This window comes from Bos javanicus, chromosome 4 (genome assembly GCF_032452875.1).
Source record: "Bos javanicus breed banteng chromosome 4, ARS-OSU_banteng_1.0, whole genome shotgun sequence".
Classification (NCBI taxonomy): domain Eukaryota; kingdom Metazoa; phylum Chordata; class Mammalia; order Artiodactyla; family Bovidae; genus Bos; species Bos javanicus.
The window spans coordinates 97,561,864-97,579,745 of NC_083871.1; the positions used below are offsets into that span (position 1 = coordinate 97,561,864).

Sequence of the window (17,882 nt, forward strand, 5' to 3'; positions counted from 1 at the left end):
TCTCTAAGACATTGTATATGAGGTTCCAGTTATGGTTCCCCCCCTCAATTTAGTTCACCCATCTCACCTCATCTTCCCTCATCCTTTCTGTATAGTTGTATCCTAGTTTTTGGTTAAATAACTGGTGCTTATTTTATTCAGTTCAGTTCAGTTGCTCAGTTCTGTCTGACTCTTTGTGACCCCACGAACTGCAGCACGCCAGGCCTCCCTGTCCATCACCAACTCCCGGAGTCTACCCAAACTCATGTCCATTGAGTTGATGATGCCATCCAACCATCTCATCCTCTGTCAGCCCTTCTCCTCCTGCCCTCGATCTTTCTTAGCATCAGGGTCTTTTCAAATGAGTCAGCTCTTTGCATCAGGTGGCCAAAGTGTTGGAGTTTCAGCTTCAACCTCAGTCCTTCCAATGAACACCCAGGACTGATCTTCTGTAGGATGGACTGGTTGGATCTCCTTGCAGTCCAAGGGACTCTCAAGAGTCTTCTCCAACACCACAGTTCAAAAGCATCAATTCTTCGGCGCTCAGCCTTCTTTATAGTCCACCTCTCACATCCATACATAACTACTAAAAAAACCATAGCTTTGACTAGATGGATCTTTGTGGGAAAAGTAATGTCTCTGCTTTTGAATATGCTATCTAGGTTGGTCATAACTTTCCTTCCAAGGAGTAAGTATCTTTTAATTTCATGGCTGCAGTCACCATCTGCCGTGATTTTGGAGCCCCCAGAATAAAGTCTGACACTGTTTCCATTGTTTCCCCATCTATTTGCCATGAAGTGATGGGACCGGATGCCATGATCTTAGCTTGTTTTATTCTAATGACATAAATGTGTGCACTGAAGCCATCCAGCATACTGTTTTGTTTGTGTGATATCTTTGTTGTTTTCCTTGGAGTCAGTGACTGGAGAATCACTTGTGTGTGTTTTGCATCAGTGTCCCCCTTTGCTGGATCCTGTGTATGTTCTCGTTTTCGTCTTAATTGATGGAGTGTATCCTTCAGTAGTTGGTGAGATACAGCACAAATGAGGTCTGTCTTTTTGAGAGCTTGCATGTCTGAAAGTGTCTTTATTTTTTTCTTCACACTTGATTGAAAGTTTTTCTGGGAAAGACTTCTTACGATTTTGAAGAAATATTATTCCTTTGTCTTGTGGCTTTTAACGTTCCTATTGAGATATGTTCTGATTTACAATCCTTTGTGTGGGTTTTTTATTTTTTCTTCCTTTGAAAGCTTTTAGAACTGTATCTTTGTGTTCTTACAAGTCAGGATAAGGTGCCCTGGCTTTGGTCTTTTTTCATTCCATTGTCTTGAACACTTGGCATGCCTTTGCAGTTGGAAAATTCGTATCTTTTGCTCTGGAACATTTTATCTTTTTTTTTTTTTTTCTCCCCTCTCATTTTTCTTCCCCTGGTATCCTTATTTGGACCTGTTGACCTGTTGGAGCAATCACACAGTTTTCTTTTCTCATCTATTTTCCTTCCTTTGTTTTTCTGTGTCTTACTCTTTGGAGATTTCAAGAGTCTCTTTTAATGTTTATTGGATTTTTTTTTCCCTATCATACTTATAATGTCCAAGAGCTGGTTTTCATTCTCTGAGTTTTTTTTTTTTTTTTAATAGCATCCTATTCTTGTTTCATTGATGTAATATCTTTTCCCCCAAGGGATACTCATCATAGATTTCAAAAATTTCTTTTTCCTCCCTTATTTTCTGTTTCCCTGCTCCACTCAGCACCTTTTTCTTTTACCTGTCTTCCATATTACAGGCTTTCCTTGACTGGTGATCCTTGGCTGGCTCCATGGGTGGGGGAGGGAGGTGTACTGCACAGCTCAGAGCATGTGGTGGGACTTGTCTTGTGATGATTGGGTAGGGACCCAACAGTTTCCTTGCTGGAGCTTCAAATGTCACCATTTATAGGTCTTTTCAGTTGGTTGTTTTTCCCAGGGGAGAGCCATATGTTTCCCGTATCGGGGCTCAGAGTTAAGCTGAGTATTACTGGAGCCAACCCAGCAAGGAGGTTGAGGGTCCAGAGAGGGCTGAGGACCTTCCTTGTTGGTGGGTCCAGTTTGACCCCATCTTCCTGTTTCCTGCTCAGTGCCTGCCTCCCTCTTCCCAGTTGGCTGACATTTCCTGGTCCAGATTCTTTATAGTTCAGTTTCTTCAGATTGTAAACCTATTTGGCCAGGGTTGAGGGGAGGGAATTACACATCTGTGTGGTTTGATGAAGATGTTTGAGGACTCAAAATACTTTCAGCTCTGTACTTTTTTTTTTTTTTTTGATAAATTGCTACCTATGGGTCTGCTGGCTAAGTTTTTTGGCTGCACTTTGTGGCATGTAGGCTTTTAGTTCCCCAACCAAAGATCAAACCCACAATCCCTGCACTGGGAGCATTGAGTCCCAATCAGTGAACCACGAGGGAAGTCCCTCCACCTTGAATTCTTGGTGCTTCCTTTTCAGTCTTAACAAACCCCACTTGATGCCGTCCATCTTCTTGTCAGTTTCCAAGTATTTCTTGCCATCTTTGCTATTCCCTCCTCTCTGTTCTCTCTTGTCTTAGTATTTCATGCTAAGAAGGGGTTATTTTGCCATCTCTTTGGGATTGCAGGAAGAATTAGGTTCCTTAGAAACGTCTTTGCCAGATTGTTAAAGAGGTCTATCACTCCCTCAAAAGCTAAGTCATTCTACTATGCTTATCAGGAGAGATGAGAGTGCCCGTACTTAGGGCTCTTTTTACATTGGAGAGTTTGATAATAGTATGATTTTAAAAAGGATAAAAGTTGTCCTTAAGTTGTAGGATTGGATTAGATACTGTCGCAAGATACCTTCTCATTTTAGCATTCATTCATCCTATTTTCCATGTTTTTTGGAAAGATGTTAAAATTTAGTTTTATAATCATCAAAAAAAATAGCAAGTCTGTGTGCCACGACACTAAATATTGTAGAAGAAGATACTTTAATTGTTACAAACATGGTAGACTTTCTAGAATGATGGGAATGTCCTATACATTAATGAGGGTTTGAATTATGCAGATATGTATGCATTTGCTAAAACTCAAGTGATATCCCTTCATGTACCTCAAACAGAAAGCCAAAACTGTAAACAAATACGAAATTCTAACTTAAATAAAGACAGATATAAAAGAATATCAAGAGTATATAAAAGTAGTTCTATAAATTGTGAAAGCTCATGATTTTTACTGTATCATGCTATAAAAATAAAAATTTTTAATTAGGGTAGGAAGTGGAAATACACTTATCCTGAACACTGGTGACTACCCCTCCCTGCTCCTCTTCTCCTCCTTCGTTATCAAGCTTTGCTTACCGATGCTGGTGCCAAACTGGGCAGATGTATGAGAATGCTGGCAACCGTCTTATTTAATATCTAAAAATCAGAATATATGGCAAAAAATTCTTGGCATGTTTTAATTCTCTTTATTTCATGAGTGCCTCCGGATATGTCTACTCTCCTGGAAGCTGACTTTACTTTCATTTTAGTCAGTTGAGATGAACGTCCAGTTCCTTGGTCATAAAATTCAGCTGAAGTTTTAGACCTCGAAGGATGAGCCAGGTGACTCATCAGCTGAATAGGAAATATGCCAGAAAGAATGGAGAAGGATTAATAGCGTGGTCTTTCAAATTAGTCACTCCCTTTTAGACATCCTAATTTAGGTGTGGAACTTCCTATTTTCAGAGTGCTTTGTAGCCTGAGTAATATTTTTCTAGATTACTCAGAGGTTGGTTAGGAGTAATTCTCTCATCTCACGGGAAAGAGGATACAGAGAAGTGGAGACCTAAGCAAGTGAATCTGTGTGTTAATCAGGATTAGAATTCCGCATAAAGATTAGCCTCAGGAAAATGGGTGGCAGTGAGAACTACGGACTGTTACTTACAGCAGTAATGGTGAAGAATACAAACCACACCGTAGGTTTAGTCTGGCAAGACTTTGCACTGACCCAAGATGGAAACTGTTCTGTTCCAGGTGAAAGAGAATCTGCTTTCATGCAAGATGCTATTGCACTGCAAACGAGATGAGCTTCGGAAGCTGTGGATTGAAGGAATTGAACATAAGCATGTTCTGAACCTGCTGGATGAAATCGAGAATATCAAGCAAGTGCCTCAAAAGCTGGAACAGTGCATGGCCAGCAAGCACTATCTCAGTGCCACCGACATGCTGGTAAGAGCACAGCCCACACTCCTGGGTGTTTCTGCTCAGATAGAAGAGTGCTTCCTTTTGTTCCCTCTGAATTCTGTCCCTCTCGGAGCACATGACAAGCTGCCCTCTGGGCATTCATGAGCCCTTGCAGGTGAAGCCTGCCTGGTTCTCTTCCTGGTTTCAATGTTTGCAGTGGTAGGCTATGGTTATTTACGTCGTCTGCCTTGGGAACAATGGCAAGAAGTATGATGGTGAGAAACCAGAACCTGTCATGAATGGTGATGAGAGGTGTTAGTTGGAGTGTCAGAGGAAGATGATTAATGAACCCCATTTTGAAGAATGAAATCTGCATGAGAGAGAACTTTTGGAGATTTCTGAACTGTAGGTTGCACAAATTCTGTGAAAGAATGTTTAGGGTTTTGTTTTTGTTTTTTTTCCTTTAAGTTGATAAGAAACAAAATAATTTTCAGGGGAATAATTCCGGAAGTAACTTTGTCCAGCAGAAGTATGCCACAGACTAGCCTTTAGCCTGTATCTTTGTCCTCTCTGCTACTTTCTGAATTAGAAGTGAAAATTCAAGAGAGGGTTGCAGCTGGTGGTACACGTGGCTGAGAGGATAATGAATAAAACAAAAAAACAAACAAACAAATCTTGCTTCCTAAAAACCTTAACCTTCCAGGGCCTGTGGCTCTGAACGGGAGCTGCTTATTCTACCTCCTCCTCCCACACCAACTCCCCTGTATCCTTCTCACAGTTGTCTGGGGATGACAGAAACTCTCAGAAGCAGATGGACTGTATTTGGATTTTCTTTTCCACGATAGGTGAAGGTCCCTTATCTTTGTTTCAACAAATTAGATTGCCTGCAACTCTGGGAAGAAAAAAACCCAAAACACTGAGAGGAATTAGTGGGAGCAAAACAGGTTAAATCCTCTAAGTGGTTCTAATTCATTCTGACTTTCAAGAAGAATTTTGCTCGAAGTCTGTCTTAAGGTTTAAAGGAAACTTGATAACCAAGAGATGAGATGTGCCATGATATTCTCTCATATATTAAAACCTGGTTATGTGATAGTGAATTTCCACAGTGGAAGGAGGTTAATTATGGTCTTTTCTTCAGAGTGGCAAAATAATTGGTTATTTTTAGTATCTTTATAGTGTCATCTTCCTTAATAATGACTATATGGTGTCCAATAAAAAATTTACTCACCTCTCAGCTTTACTGTTGGTTTATGTTAGGACGGCATGCGTGCATGCAAGGCCAGCGCTTCAGTCACGTTCGACTCTTTGTGACCCCATGGACTGTAGCCCGCCAGGCTCCTCTGTCCGTGAGATTCTCCAGGCAAGAACACTGGAGTGGGTTGCCCCTTCTAGGGGATCTTCCTAATATAGGGATCGAACCCACGTCTCCTGCCTCTCCTGCATTGGCAGGTGGATTCTTTATCCACTGAGCCACCTGGGAAACTCAGGAAGGCATATATGTACTAAATATTCAAGACTCAGCAGTCAGAATGGATAAGCTTATATATACATATATATATTTGTGTAGCATATGTACGTCTATTGGAACCATGATTTTTTGTACTGGGCCTGTTTTTAAGTTAGTGCCATATATTAAAAATAGGTTGTTAATGTTTATTTTGGTGTTATGTTCATTTTAGGATTTCAGATTTTAGGACTAGCCTTTATTCCTCAAGAGCTAATTTATTTAAGAGCTAATTAATGATACCATATATTTTTTTTGAACTTATTTTCTAAAGGACCTCATTAAATATTCTGTAAATTCTTAGTTCTAAGTTGTAGAAATTCAGCTCTAGCTAGGTTAGGTAAGAAGAATTGCTTTACCCATGTAGCCAGTCTGCTAAAAGAACAGGCATCTATGTTGAAGGCCATCTATATGGTCTTCCTGCATTAAAAAATTTTTTTTCTATAGACTTTCTTCCACATGTGGGCAGAGTTTTGGTGTTTGGGGAAAAAGGTTTGTAAGCTATTATCTTACAATTTCCAGCTTTGCAGAGGAAAATAATCTTCTAATTCAGAAATAGCGTAGGATCTATTGGTCACCTTGGATACTGTGATTGTCAATTCTAAGTAAAACTATGTGATTGAGGGACATGGGAGACGTGGGGAGTTGGTTGAGAAGAAAGGGCAGTCACCTCTAGAAAAGAGTGAAGGTGAGAGAGATAATTCTCAGAAGTTCCTCTTTTTTTCTGTTTGTAGTTCTTCACTCTGGATACTAATTTTTTGTAGATGGATTGTAAATATCTTTTCCCAGTTGGTAGTATCTTTTTGTTTATGGTGTCTTTTATTAAACAGTTTTAAAATTTAATTCAACAATGTTTTACAGTGTTTTTTTCCTTTGTTATGTGACTTCTTTTGAGAAATTTATTTTTTTTTATCCCACTGTCACAAAGAGAATTTCTTATACTGTTGTCTTTAATCCACTTAAAATGTATATGGCATGAACTAGAGATCTGATTTTACCTTCAGTATAGCTGCTTGGCTCAAGCCATTTATTGAATTCATTTCCTGCTGGTTTGTAATTCCACCTTGGTCACATACCAAGTTTGCATATGTGCATGGGTCTGTTTCTGATCTATTTTGTTTAGTTGGTCTTGTCTGTATCTGCACCAAAACCATGCTGTTTTAATTACTATAATTTTAAAATATATCTTAATAGCAGGTGAAGACATTCCCTCACTTTGCTATTCAGAACTATGCTATTCTTGACACATTTTATTTTTTAATTTTACTCTTTACACATTTATTGTTTATCTTCACACGTTTGTTATTTTACTCTTGCATAGGAATTTTAGTATCCGCTTGTCAGGTTCCATTGGCCATGCTCTGCAGCATGTGGGATTGTAGATTGCTACCAGGGATGGAACCCCATGTCCCTTGCATAGGAAGTGTGGAAACTTAACCACTGGACTGCCGGAGAAGTCCCAACATGATGACATTTTGATTAAATTTAGGAGAGTGTCTTCTTTGTAATATTGTCTTTCACAGTTGTAATATTGTGAACAGGCTATCTCACATTTATTAAAGTTTCAATTTATGTCCTTTATAATAATAATGCTTAGTAAAGGACTCCTTCAGCGACACTACATGTATTTGTTAGTTGTACTTCTGACTGTCAGCTTCTGGTTGCTTTTTAAAGCAGTGCTCTTACCATACATTTCTTTAAACCTAATCTCCATCCTTCCTACTTGGAAAATGATGATTTATTCTTTAAGACGTGGCTCAAATTTCATCGAGTTTCTGAATGCCCTAGGTGATTAGATACTTACCTTATTTTTTTAAAAAATGAAATATTATATATTCATTGTAGTATTAATGCTTAACATGAGTAAATTTATTTCCATAAGCTGCATGTATTTCACAGGAATATAGTTGCTTTTGTTTGTATGGTAGGTCGTTAAGGGCAAGGACTATGTCTTACCTATTTTTGTCTACCCTGTACTTAGCATAATGCACTTTACATAGAGTTCACTGATGATTAGCCAAATGGGTAGCTCTGTGGAAGACTGTCTTACCAATAAATAGAAAAGGGCATTTGCTTTCTACAAGCTCGGGTCTGACTTTTTCCCTCTGATTTGTGGCTTTTGTTAATATTTTTGTTTTCTTAATGGCAAAGTTCTCTCGTTCCTAACCTTTCCTTTCTACAGTGTTTAAATGAACAACAAAAGCATAATTATAATACTAGCTAATATGTATTGAGCCCTCACTATGTGTTGGTACCATTTTAAACACTGAATCCTTACAATACTCTTATGAGAGAGAGGTTTCTGAGGTCCTCTCCATTTTCCAGATGAGGTAGTTGCTTTGCATGACCTGGGGGGTTAGCATTTCCTAACATACAATGAAGATTTCATGGAGGTGGGATTTAAGATGTGCTTAAAAAGTTGGAAATATTCTTCAGTTTGCCTTTTGTATGTGAATAAATGGTAAGGTCTATAATTGCTTTTTTATTGGACTTCATATGAGAAAATAATCACATTGCTTTTCCCCGTGGTTATGTGCTCTTAGAAGTAAAATCTACTTAAGGCATCTCAAGAGTCCAAATGAAAATCTTTGCGAAAAGACATCAGAAGAAAGTGAAGGCAGGACAGTCTAGTCTTTCAAACCCCTCTGATTTCCTTGGATCTTTTTATCAAAAGATTTTGCATTTCCATTTTAAGGCAGGTGCAGATGCCCAATAATTTAATCCCTCCTCAGGTTAATAAATCCAGAGTAAATAAATCAGTGGTGACCCACAGATCGTGTCAGCTCCTGCAATTCCTGCTTCACCATCAGAGTGGGCTGATGGCTACAGATGCGGCTTCTAGATGGGATATTTATTTCTTTTGATATGATAACCCGAGTATTGCATAAAATAATTAAATTGTCATGACAGGGGATGTCTGCAAATAGGCCTGGCCTTTTGTTTCCTCTTTCAAGGTAAACAGCTGCTGTTAGCTTATGAAAAGCTATAAGTGATCCAGCAAGAAGCCTGTATCCGTCATGTTGAAATCAGAGACTTGATTAATATTGTAGCCTGTAGCTTTGTGATATGTACGGTTTAAATTAGACCTCTGCAGTCATTGTGCCGGGTTGTTGCAAGCACATTAATGACATAATTTCTGGTTGCTGCATCACATTTCTGCAGTCTGTCCTTTGTATTCCACTCACATTAATTGAAGTAATTTTGCCAGTGAAGCGTGTTTCAAACCTCTGCATTTAAATTGAAATTTTAATTCCCTTATTGTCTTGAAAAGACGGCTGAAGATGCCTTGTTACAGGTTTCATTATCACTCAAAACACTCCAGCTGCTGGTTCTAATGTACAATGACTGATTAATTCTGGGAAGAATTATTAATATAAGAATAGCAGCTTCTTTCCAGTGGCGTGAGCCAACCAGGAAGGTATTTCATGATAGTTAATATTTTTACAAACTATTTTTTTTTTTTTAAGGAGAGTTTTGGGTGGAAGTCTGCATCAAACTGAAATTGCACAGATGAGCTTTGAAAACCACTTACACAAGTTCTGATTTATCAACCTATAGAAGTCAATTCATAATTGCATTCAATCAGTGGAAACCAAGCCCGTGCGAGTAGTTTTGAAGCACTTTAGCTGACAGTCACAAGGCTTGTGACTAAAATAATTTTTTCATTTCTAAGGCTTCCTGAGATTGTAGAGATTTTGAATGTATCGTGATCATTTTGTCTTTTTTATTTATAACACCTTTTTAAAAAGAATCTATAGCTGTATAGCCAGATAGGGATTGTTAACGGTAATTATAATAGCATATTTATGTTGGCTGCCTTCTTAGAGGTCCCAGAGTGCTTTGCTGAGAGAATGGTATGGTGGAATTATTTCACTTACCCTATGAAATTGTGCCCACATTTGGGATAAAGAGAGTAAAACAGCTACTTAATTGCATAGTTTTCAAAGATCCTATGATAAAAATAACTCTATTTGTCATATTTTTAGTTTTCAAGATCCTTTGCAATTGTTGGATAACATTCAAGGCTGTGAATGTGAGCATGGGGCTTCCTGGGGGTCAGGTGGACCTGGGCTTGAATCCCAGCTTTGACTTTTACTAGCTGAATGCCTTGGGGCTAATTATTTAATTTGGCTTAGCTGAAAGTTGGAATTGAGAATAATTGAATGCCCTCAGGGTTGTTGAAAGGATTAAATGAAATATTAAGCTATTGGACTTCCCTGGCGTTTCAGTGGTTAAGACTTCACCTTCCCCTGCAGGCAGTGTGGGTTCGATCCCTGGTGAGGGAGCCAAGATCCTACATGCCTCATGGCCAAAAAAACAGAACATAAACAACAGAAATAGTAAGCTATGTATGTAAAGTACACCAAGTATCCATAGTAAGACCTTAGAAATGCTGTTTGTAATTAATTTGTTTACTGATACTGTAAGAAAGGATGTGGTGATCGCTACCATGTTAGACAGTCAAAAACCAGTCTGAGGTGGACTCGTTTTGAGCTAAGAGTTGAAGTGGGACTAAGTTAGGCAATTCTGATTCCTTTTCTTCTTGCCCCGAGTGAAAGACCACTCCACATTTTATATGGTCAAGGAATCCCTGTAGGCAGAGAGAGAATTTTTCTCAGAACACACATCTCTTCTGCTCTAACACATGCATGGTTGGATGACCAAGACCTCAAAGTTCTAGACCATGTTTTCAGGATCTTATGTGAACAAATTCCAGATTGTGTTATCAGTCACCTCTTAAGCCTACATCAAGAATATGCTCAATGGGTACCCACTGACTGTCCAGTGGTAAACAGTGTAATTTGTTGGTAAGCTACCCAGGATCAGTTTGTTGCAAAATCTAGTCTTAGGTGACCAGGTGTGTTAATCTGTTGGGTATTGTAGTCAGATGTAGGCCAGTTCACTTTCAGAGGATGCCTATCAAAAGTATTGACTTCCGTTGACTTTAGTATTAGAGTTGTTATTCTTTCTGTCACTGCTTAGATGGCAGGACCAGTGGGCCAGTGAAGTTGGTCCCGTTGGTGCCAGTAAACCTGTGTCATTAGCAAATAACTCTCTTCTCATTTTATGGATAGGCAAGGGGTGATCATGCTTCCATTATAAAATAATGTACAAGTAAGACACAAGGGGCCAAAATGCATATCCCCTTACGTGGCTTGAAAGTTTCTGAGATCTCACAGGACTGTTTTTTTCTCTCCTGAGTCTGCAAGTGGTATTGAGATGAAAGCACTATGGCTATCAGGAGCTGAAACATTCTAGAGAACTTACTGGATGTAACGTGAAGTGGTTCAGTGCCTGCAAAATGTTTCAGTATTCCATATAGATTTCTGTACAACATGATAAAAAAAAATGTATCCGTGATCAATAATGAAATAGCCACCATTAAAACCCATCTGTTCCTAGTGTAGAATATTGATCTTAAAAACTGATGCCAAGATTCTATACTAATAATTGATCAGCAAAGAATTTGGCATGTGTTTTGATAGATGGACAAACGAATATGACAATGCCGTTGTTGGTACATGGATCTGTGAAGGTGACCTTAACCTTGAAGGAGCTTACATGCTAGTACAAGGAGACAGATGATGAGGAAATAAACAGCATCTCATATCATGATCGGTACCACCAGAGTTCCAGGAATCCAGGGGCTGGGAGTGGGGAATATGGTTTGCCATTAATATTTTAATAGGCCGGTCAGCCGTAGCTGCTTTCAGCTCTCTTTGGGAACCCTGAATTGAAACACCTACATCTAATTTTCTTGGCAAAAAGATTAAGGAAAAGCTAAAAATAAAGTTAGTAAATGAATAACCTTGGTTTTTGGATCCCTAATTAAGTAAGTAGTTTTACTGTGGCAGCAGCATTTTTCTCCTGGAGAGTAAAAGTACAGGCTTTGTAGTAACTATTTTTCTCAGTCATTGACCTTTTAATTTATCTTATTTTTTATTTTTTATTGGAGTATAACTGCTTGAGTGTATTTAGATGGTTTATGCTCTGCAACAATGTGAATCAGCTCTAACTATGCATGTATCTCTTCCGTCTTGAGCCTCCCCTGTCCCCCTCTCCCACCCCCATCCCGCCCATCTAGGTGATGACTGAGCACTGGGCTCAGCTCCCTGTGCTATATGCAGCTGTTTCCCACTAGCTGTCTACTTCACACATGGTAGTGTATATATGTATATTTCAGTGCTACTCTCTCCAGTTGTCTCACTCTCCCCTTCTGCCCCGTTGTACACATGTTCGTTCTTCACAGCTGCGTCTCTGTTCCTGCCCTGCAAATAGCCTGTACCATGTTTCTAGAGCCTATATGTATGTGTGAATATGCAATATTTGGTTTTGTCTTTCTGACTTCCCTCTGTATGACAGACTCTGGGTCCATCCACATCACTGCAAATGACCCAATTTTGTTCCTTTCTGTTACTTAAGTAATATTCCATTGTGTGTGGGTGTGTGGGGTGGGTATTTACCCCTGCCCTTTTAATTTATGTTTGATTTTGAAGGCTGGGGTTTTTAAAAGCCACACTGTTTGATAGGCACTGGCTTATTGTAGTAGCTTCCCTTTTCTTTTGCTTTGCTTTTTGTATCTGCTTTTAATTTGCCTCTTTTAAAGCACATAGAAACTGTGTGTTGTTTCACTAAACCTCATCACGTTCAGCAGTTTTCAGTTGGCTCACTTGGCTGTAGGGCAGTGGTTCCCAAACTCTGTACATCAGGGAATCCTTCAGGAACCCTAAAGCCCAGATTGCACCCTAGGCTTGAAATCTCTGGGGATGGGACAGTAACTTCTGTAATTGTTGGCATTCTCCAAGTGATTCCAGTGTTTGGACAGGTTTGGAACCAGTGATGTGGTGTATAGCCTATGGTGTAAAACAGACCAAAACCAATTGTCCTTGACTTAATTTAACACTTGCTGTAAGTAGTAGCTGGAAATAAAATATTTGTGTTAAGACAGACATCACGTGGCAATATTCATGTGTATGTAGACATGTTGAAGGTTGACTAAAAGTTACTTGTTGCTTTCCTCTAGTGCAGCTTTCAGATAGAGCTGATGAGTATCAGGCTCTTATTCTGATTTTGTAGCCTGATTATTTGGTCAATGTGAGTTTTGTTTACTGGGTAGATTAGATGCTCTCCAGAGTTGAGCTGACTTGGAACTCTTTAGAGCTGTCATTTTGGTGCTCTGACTTCTGTATCTTTACTGTGTGTTCTTTCTTATCTGACTTATTGCTGGGATTTAATGGATTGAAATTGGGGCCCACATTTATTGACAGGTGGTGGCTAGGTCCAGCATGGTACATAGTAAAACCAAAAATGGGTTGAAAAGCCAAAACTTCTTAATTCTAGTCCTGACCCAACAATTTACCAGTTTTGTGAGGTTAGACAAGTGCATTGCTTTCTTTCTTCCAGTATCCTCTTCTGTAGAGGAATACTTAACCTGTCTATATTATAAAGTGGTGGTGAGAATAAAAATGAAATTTTGTACATGTGAAGTACTTTGTGAAATGGAAGGCAATATACAAATCTGTGGTGTAGGGAGCGTGATTGTTATCACTATCACACAAAAGAAAGTGAAAGTGAAGTCGCTCAGTCGTGTCCGTGCGACCCCATAGACGGTAGCCTACCAGGCTCCTCCGTCCATGGGATTTTCCAGGCAAGAGTGCTGGAGTGGATTGCCATTTCCTTCTCAGGCGATCTTCCCGACCCAGGAATCGAACCTGGGTCTCCCGCATTGCAGGCAGACGCTTTACCGTCTGAGCCACCAGGGAAGCCCACTATCACACAAGGCCGGGTGAAAAGAAAAAGTTGTAGTCCCGGGCTTGTCCCGTTAAGCAGCATTTCTCTCCTGGTACTGCTGTCACTGATGCATACCTGTTATAAGCAGATGAACTGTAATTGTACACGCTTATGTGTATGCACTTCAGGTCTGTAGGAGGAGTGATCTCAGTCAGAATAACACAAAAGTGCTTTGCTGTCTTTGTCTGTAGGGACTTGTTGGAGCAGGATTTTGATGAGTAAGTCTGTGGCTAGCTGGGGACCCTGTGCGTGTGTCAGTGGCGGCAGATGGTAGTACTTATCGTCACTGGGATCCCTCTCCCAACCTGATGGTGGCCTGAGAATGCTGACTGGCAGTTTTGGTTGGCTTTGACAAGGTAGGGGGAACTTGCCAAGGAAGTCTATTTTCCCTGAGATTCATCCCAATACTAATTACTTATGGTTGCCTACCTCCATTTTTTAAAAACACATTCACCTGTAGTTTATTTTGGTTTTTCTCAATAGAAAAGCACATCATCACATCTGCAAACAATAGGATTTTTGCTTTAGCCCCAAACTTCCGATTTCTTACAACTTTTTGTTCTCACATATTGGCTAAAACAGCCATTGTTGTTGCTTAGTCACTAAGTCGGGCCTGACCCTTTGTGATCCCATGCACTGTAGCATGCCAGGTTCCTCTGTCCTCCACTTTCTCCCAGAGTTTGCTCAGATTCATGTCCATTGAGGTGGTGATGCCATCCAACCATCTTATCATCTGCCGCCCCCTTCTCCATTTACTTTTTATCTTTCCCAGCATCAAGGTCTTTTCCAGTGAGTCGACTCTTTGCATCAGGTGGCCAAAGTGTTGGAGCGTCAGGTTCAGCATCAGTCCTTCTAATAAATATTTAGGGCTGATTTCCTTTAGGATTGACTGGTTGATCTCACTGCTGTCCAAGGGACTCTCAGAACTCTTCTCCAGCACCAGAATACAAAAGCATCAATTCTTCAGTGCTCAGCCTTCATGCTAAAAGATGATGCTGTGAAAGTGCTGCACTCAGTATGCCAGCAAATTTGGAAAACTCAACAGTGGCCATGGGACTGGAAAAGGTCAGTTTTCATTCCAATCCCAAAGAAAGGCAATGCCAAAGAATGCTCAAACTGCTGCACAATTGTACTTACCTCACACGCTAGTAAAGTAATGCTCAAAATTCTCCAAGCCAGGCTTCAGCAATACGTGAACAGTGAACTTCGGGATGTTCAAGTTGGATATAGAAAAGGCAGAGGAACCAGAGATCAAATTGCCAACATCCACTGGATTGAAAAAGCAAGAGTGTTCCAGGAAAACATCTATTTCTGCTTTATTGACTATGCCAAAGCCTTTGACTGTGTGGATCACCACAGACTGTGGCAAATTCTGAAAGAGATAGGCATATCAAACCACCTCACCTGCCTCCTGAGAAATCTGTGTGCAGGTCAAGAAGCAACAGTTAGAACCAGACATGGAACAACAGACTGGTTCCAAATAGGAAAGGGAGTACATCAAGGCAGTATATTGTGACTGTGCTTATTTAACTTATATGCAGGGTACATCATGAGAAATGCTGGGCTGGATGAAGCACAAGCTGGAATCAAGATTGCCGGGAGAAATATCAATAACCTTAGATATACAGATGACACATATGCAGAAAGCAAAGAAGAACTAAAGAACCTCTTGATGAAAGTGAAAGAGGAGAGTGAAAAAGTTGGCTTAAAACTCAACATTCAGAAAACAAAGATCATGGCATCCAGTCCCATCACTTCATGGCAAGTAGATGGAGAAACAGTGAAAACAGTGGCAGACTTTATTTTTTTGGTCTCCAAAATCACTGCAGATGGTGACTTCAGCCATGAAGATGCTTACTCCTTGGAAGAAAAGTTACGACCAACCTAGACAGCATATTAAAAACCAGAGACATTGCTTTGTCAACAAAGGTCTGTCTAGTCAAGGCTATGGTTTTTCCAGTGGTCATGTATGGATGTGAGAGTTGGACTGTAATGAAAGCTGAGAGCTGAAGAATTGATGCTTTTGAACTGTGGTGTTGGAGAAGACTCTCGAGAGTCCCTTGGCCTGCAAGGAGATCCAGCTAGTCCATCCTAAAGGAGATCAGTCCTGGGTGTTCATTGGAAGGACTGAAGTTGAAGCTGAAACTCCAATACTTTGGCCACCTGATGTGAAGAGCTAACTCATTTGAAAAGACCCTGATGCTGGGAAAGATTGAGGGCAGGAGGAGAAGGGGACGACAGAGGATGAGATGGATGGCATCACCGACTCAATGGACATGAATTTGAGTGAACTCCGGGAGTTGGTGATGGACAGGGAGGCCTGGTGTGCCGCAGTCCATGGGGTCGCAAAGATTCGGACACGACTGAGCTGACAGTCTTTTTTATGTTCTAGCTCTCACATCCGTACATGACTACTGGAAAAACCATAGCTTTGACCATACCGACCTTTGTCAGCAAAATGATTGTCTTTGCTTTTTAATATGCTGTCTAGATTTGTCATAATTTTCCTTCCAGGGAGCAAGCATCTTTTAACTTCATGGCTGCAGTCACTGTCTGCAGTGATTTCTGCTTCACCCCAAATTCTATCTCCAAAGCTTGATTTGGCACCGGTGTGTGGAGAGCCTAAACTTTGGTTAACAATGAGAACTGAAGATGAACAGATCATAAGATTAGGAAGAAAGAAGGATTTTTTGGGGGGCGGGAGGGGCTTTTCCATAAACAATTACAATCCTTATCTTACAAGATCTTAGGTATAGTTTAATTTCATTAGGAAAGTGATTGTGGACAGAGCTCTTAAAAGTCCATTTAGAAAAAAATAAGGCTCTTAATATGGCATTATGCATCAGAAGCCTGAAATAACTTTGGACTTGAAATTCTACTTCTTGAATGTTAAGTAAAGAATTCAGAATTTTAATTGTGAGGTGTTCCAAAATATATATATACAAGGATAATTATCACAATAAGATTTATGGAAGTAAAAATAATTAGCAATTATTTAACAGGGAGTTGGTTTAAGTCATTTATGGAATATTCATATTATGGACTAGTATGAAAACACTAAAAATCATGTTTGGTGATGGGTGGATATTCCCAATATATTGCCAAGTGGGGGAAAAACATATTGGAAAGTAACTTTTTTTGTAAGAACTTGGTGCGGAAAAATAATTGATGTCAGGTTAAAATTTATAACTTTATCTGACTGGATATGGATCTTTCCTGTTTGGTTTTTCTGTTTTTCAGCTTTTTTTGATTGTGCATCTATTACTTTTGTAATTTTAAAGAAGAATAAAGATAAAGAATAGATATTTGGGCCCCACCTTTCTTTTTATTAATCTGTAAAATTGGAGTGGGGCCTCAATCTTAACAATTTTTAAAGGCCTCTTAAAATAGAAAATTCTTGGTGCTACTTCAGTCGTGTCCGACTCTGTGCGACCCCATAGATGGCAGCCCACCAGGCCCCACTGTCCCTGGGATTCTCCAGTCAAGAACACTGGAGTGGGTTGCCATTTCCTCCTCCAATGCAGGAAAGTGAAAAGTGAAAGTGAAGTCGCTCAGTCGTGTCCGACTCTTAGCGACCCCATGAACTGCCGCCTACCAGTCTCCTCCATCTATGGGATTTTCCAGGCAAGAGTACTGGAGTGGGGTGCCATTGCCTTCTCTGAGAAAATTCTTAACCTTTCATTTTTCAGATGCTGTCATTCTGTGCTAATGGGATCGATATCTTAGAAGACCTGGTTCCCAGTCTTTACAAGAGGAAAAAAAAAGATTGGCTTTAATAAAATATAGGAATTAGATGTGGTAGAATGCTCTAATGTTTAAGAAAAAGCAAAAAATAAGGGAGGACCTTCAGGAAAGGTTAAAAATACTTTTAAAGACTGGTGTGCTTTTATTTGGCTTCCCTGGTAGCTGACAGTAAAGAATCCCCTGCACTGCAGGAGACCTGGGTTCAGTCCCTGGGTAGGGAAGATTCCCTGGAGGAGGGCATGGCAACCCACTCCAGTATTCTTGCTTGGAGAATCCCCATGGACAAAGGAGCCTAGGGTCGCAGAGTCAGACATGACTGAGCAATTAAGCACAGCGCATCCTTCTATTTATTTATTTATTTATTATTTAGCTGTGCAGTCTTAGTTGCCACATGCAGGATCCTTAGTCGTGGCCTGCAAACTCTTAGTTGTGGCCTGTTGGGTCTAGTTCCCTCCCTGACTAGGGATCAAACCTGGGCCCTCTGCATTGGGAGTGCAAAGTTTTAGCCACTGAACCACTAGGAGAAGTGCCTCTGTATGCTCTTAGAACAAGCCAGTGTTTCATGGCAGTCATAGGATGACTAAGATCATGACATCCGGCCCCATCCCTTCTGGGCAAATAGAAAGGGAAAAAGTGGAAACAATGACAGATTTTATTTTCTTGGGCTCCAGAATCACTCCTGCTGGTGACTGCAGCCATGAAATTAAAAGATGCTTGG

General features: G+C 40.1%; 1 protein-coding gene across 6 annotated transcripts in view; it reads left to right on the forward strand.

The window, feature by feature from the left end:
- The window catches only part of EXOC4 (exocyst complex component 4), an 800,870-nt gene that overhangs the window by 30,251 nt on the left and 752,737 nt on the right, over positions 1-17,882 (forward strand). For 5 of the 6 annotated variants that reach the window (XM_061414741.1, XM_061414739.1, XM_061414742.1 and 2 more), the window contains exon 3: positions 3,976-4,170. The exons of the other annotated variant lie outside the window; for it this stretch is intronic. In XM_061414741.1, coding sequence (XP_061270725.1) covers positions 3,976-4,170 — 195 coding nt within the window. The remainder of the gene's footprint in view (positions 1-3,975; positions 4,171-17,882) is intronic. 6 annotated transcript variants of the gene reach the window in all.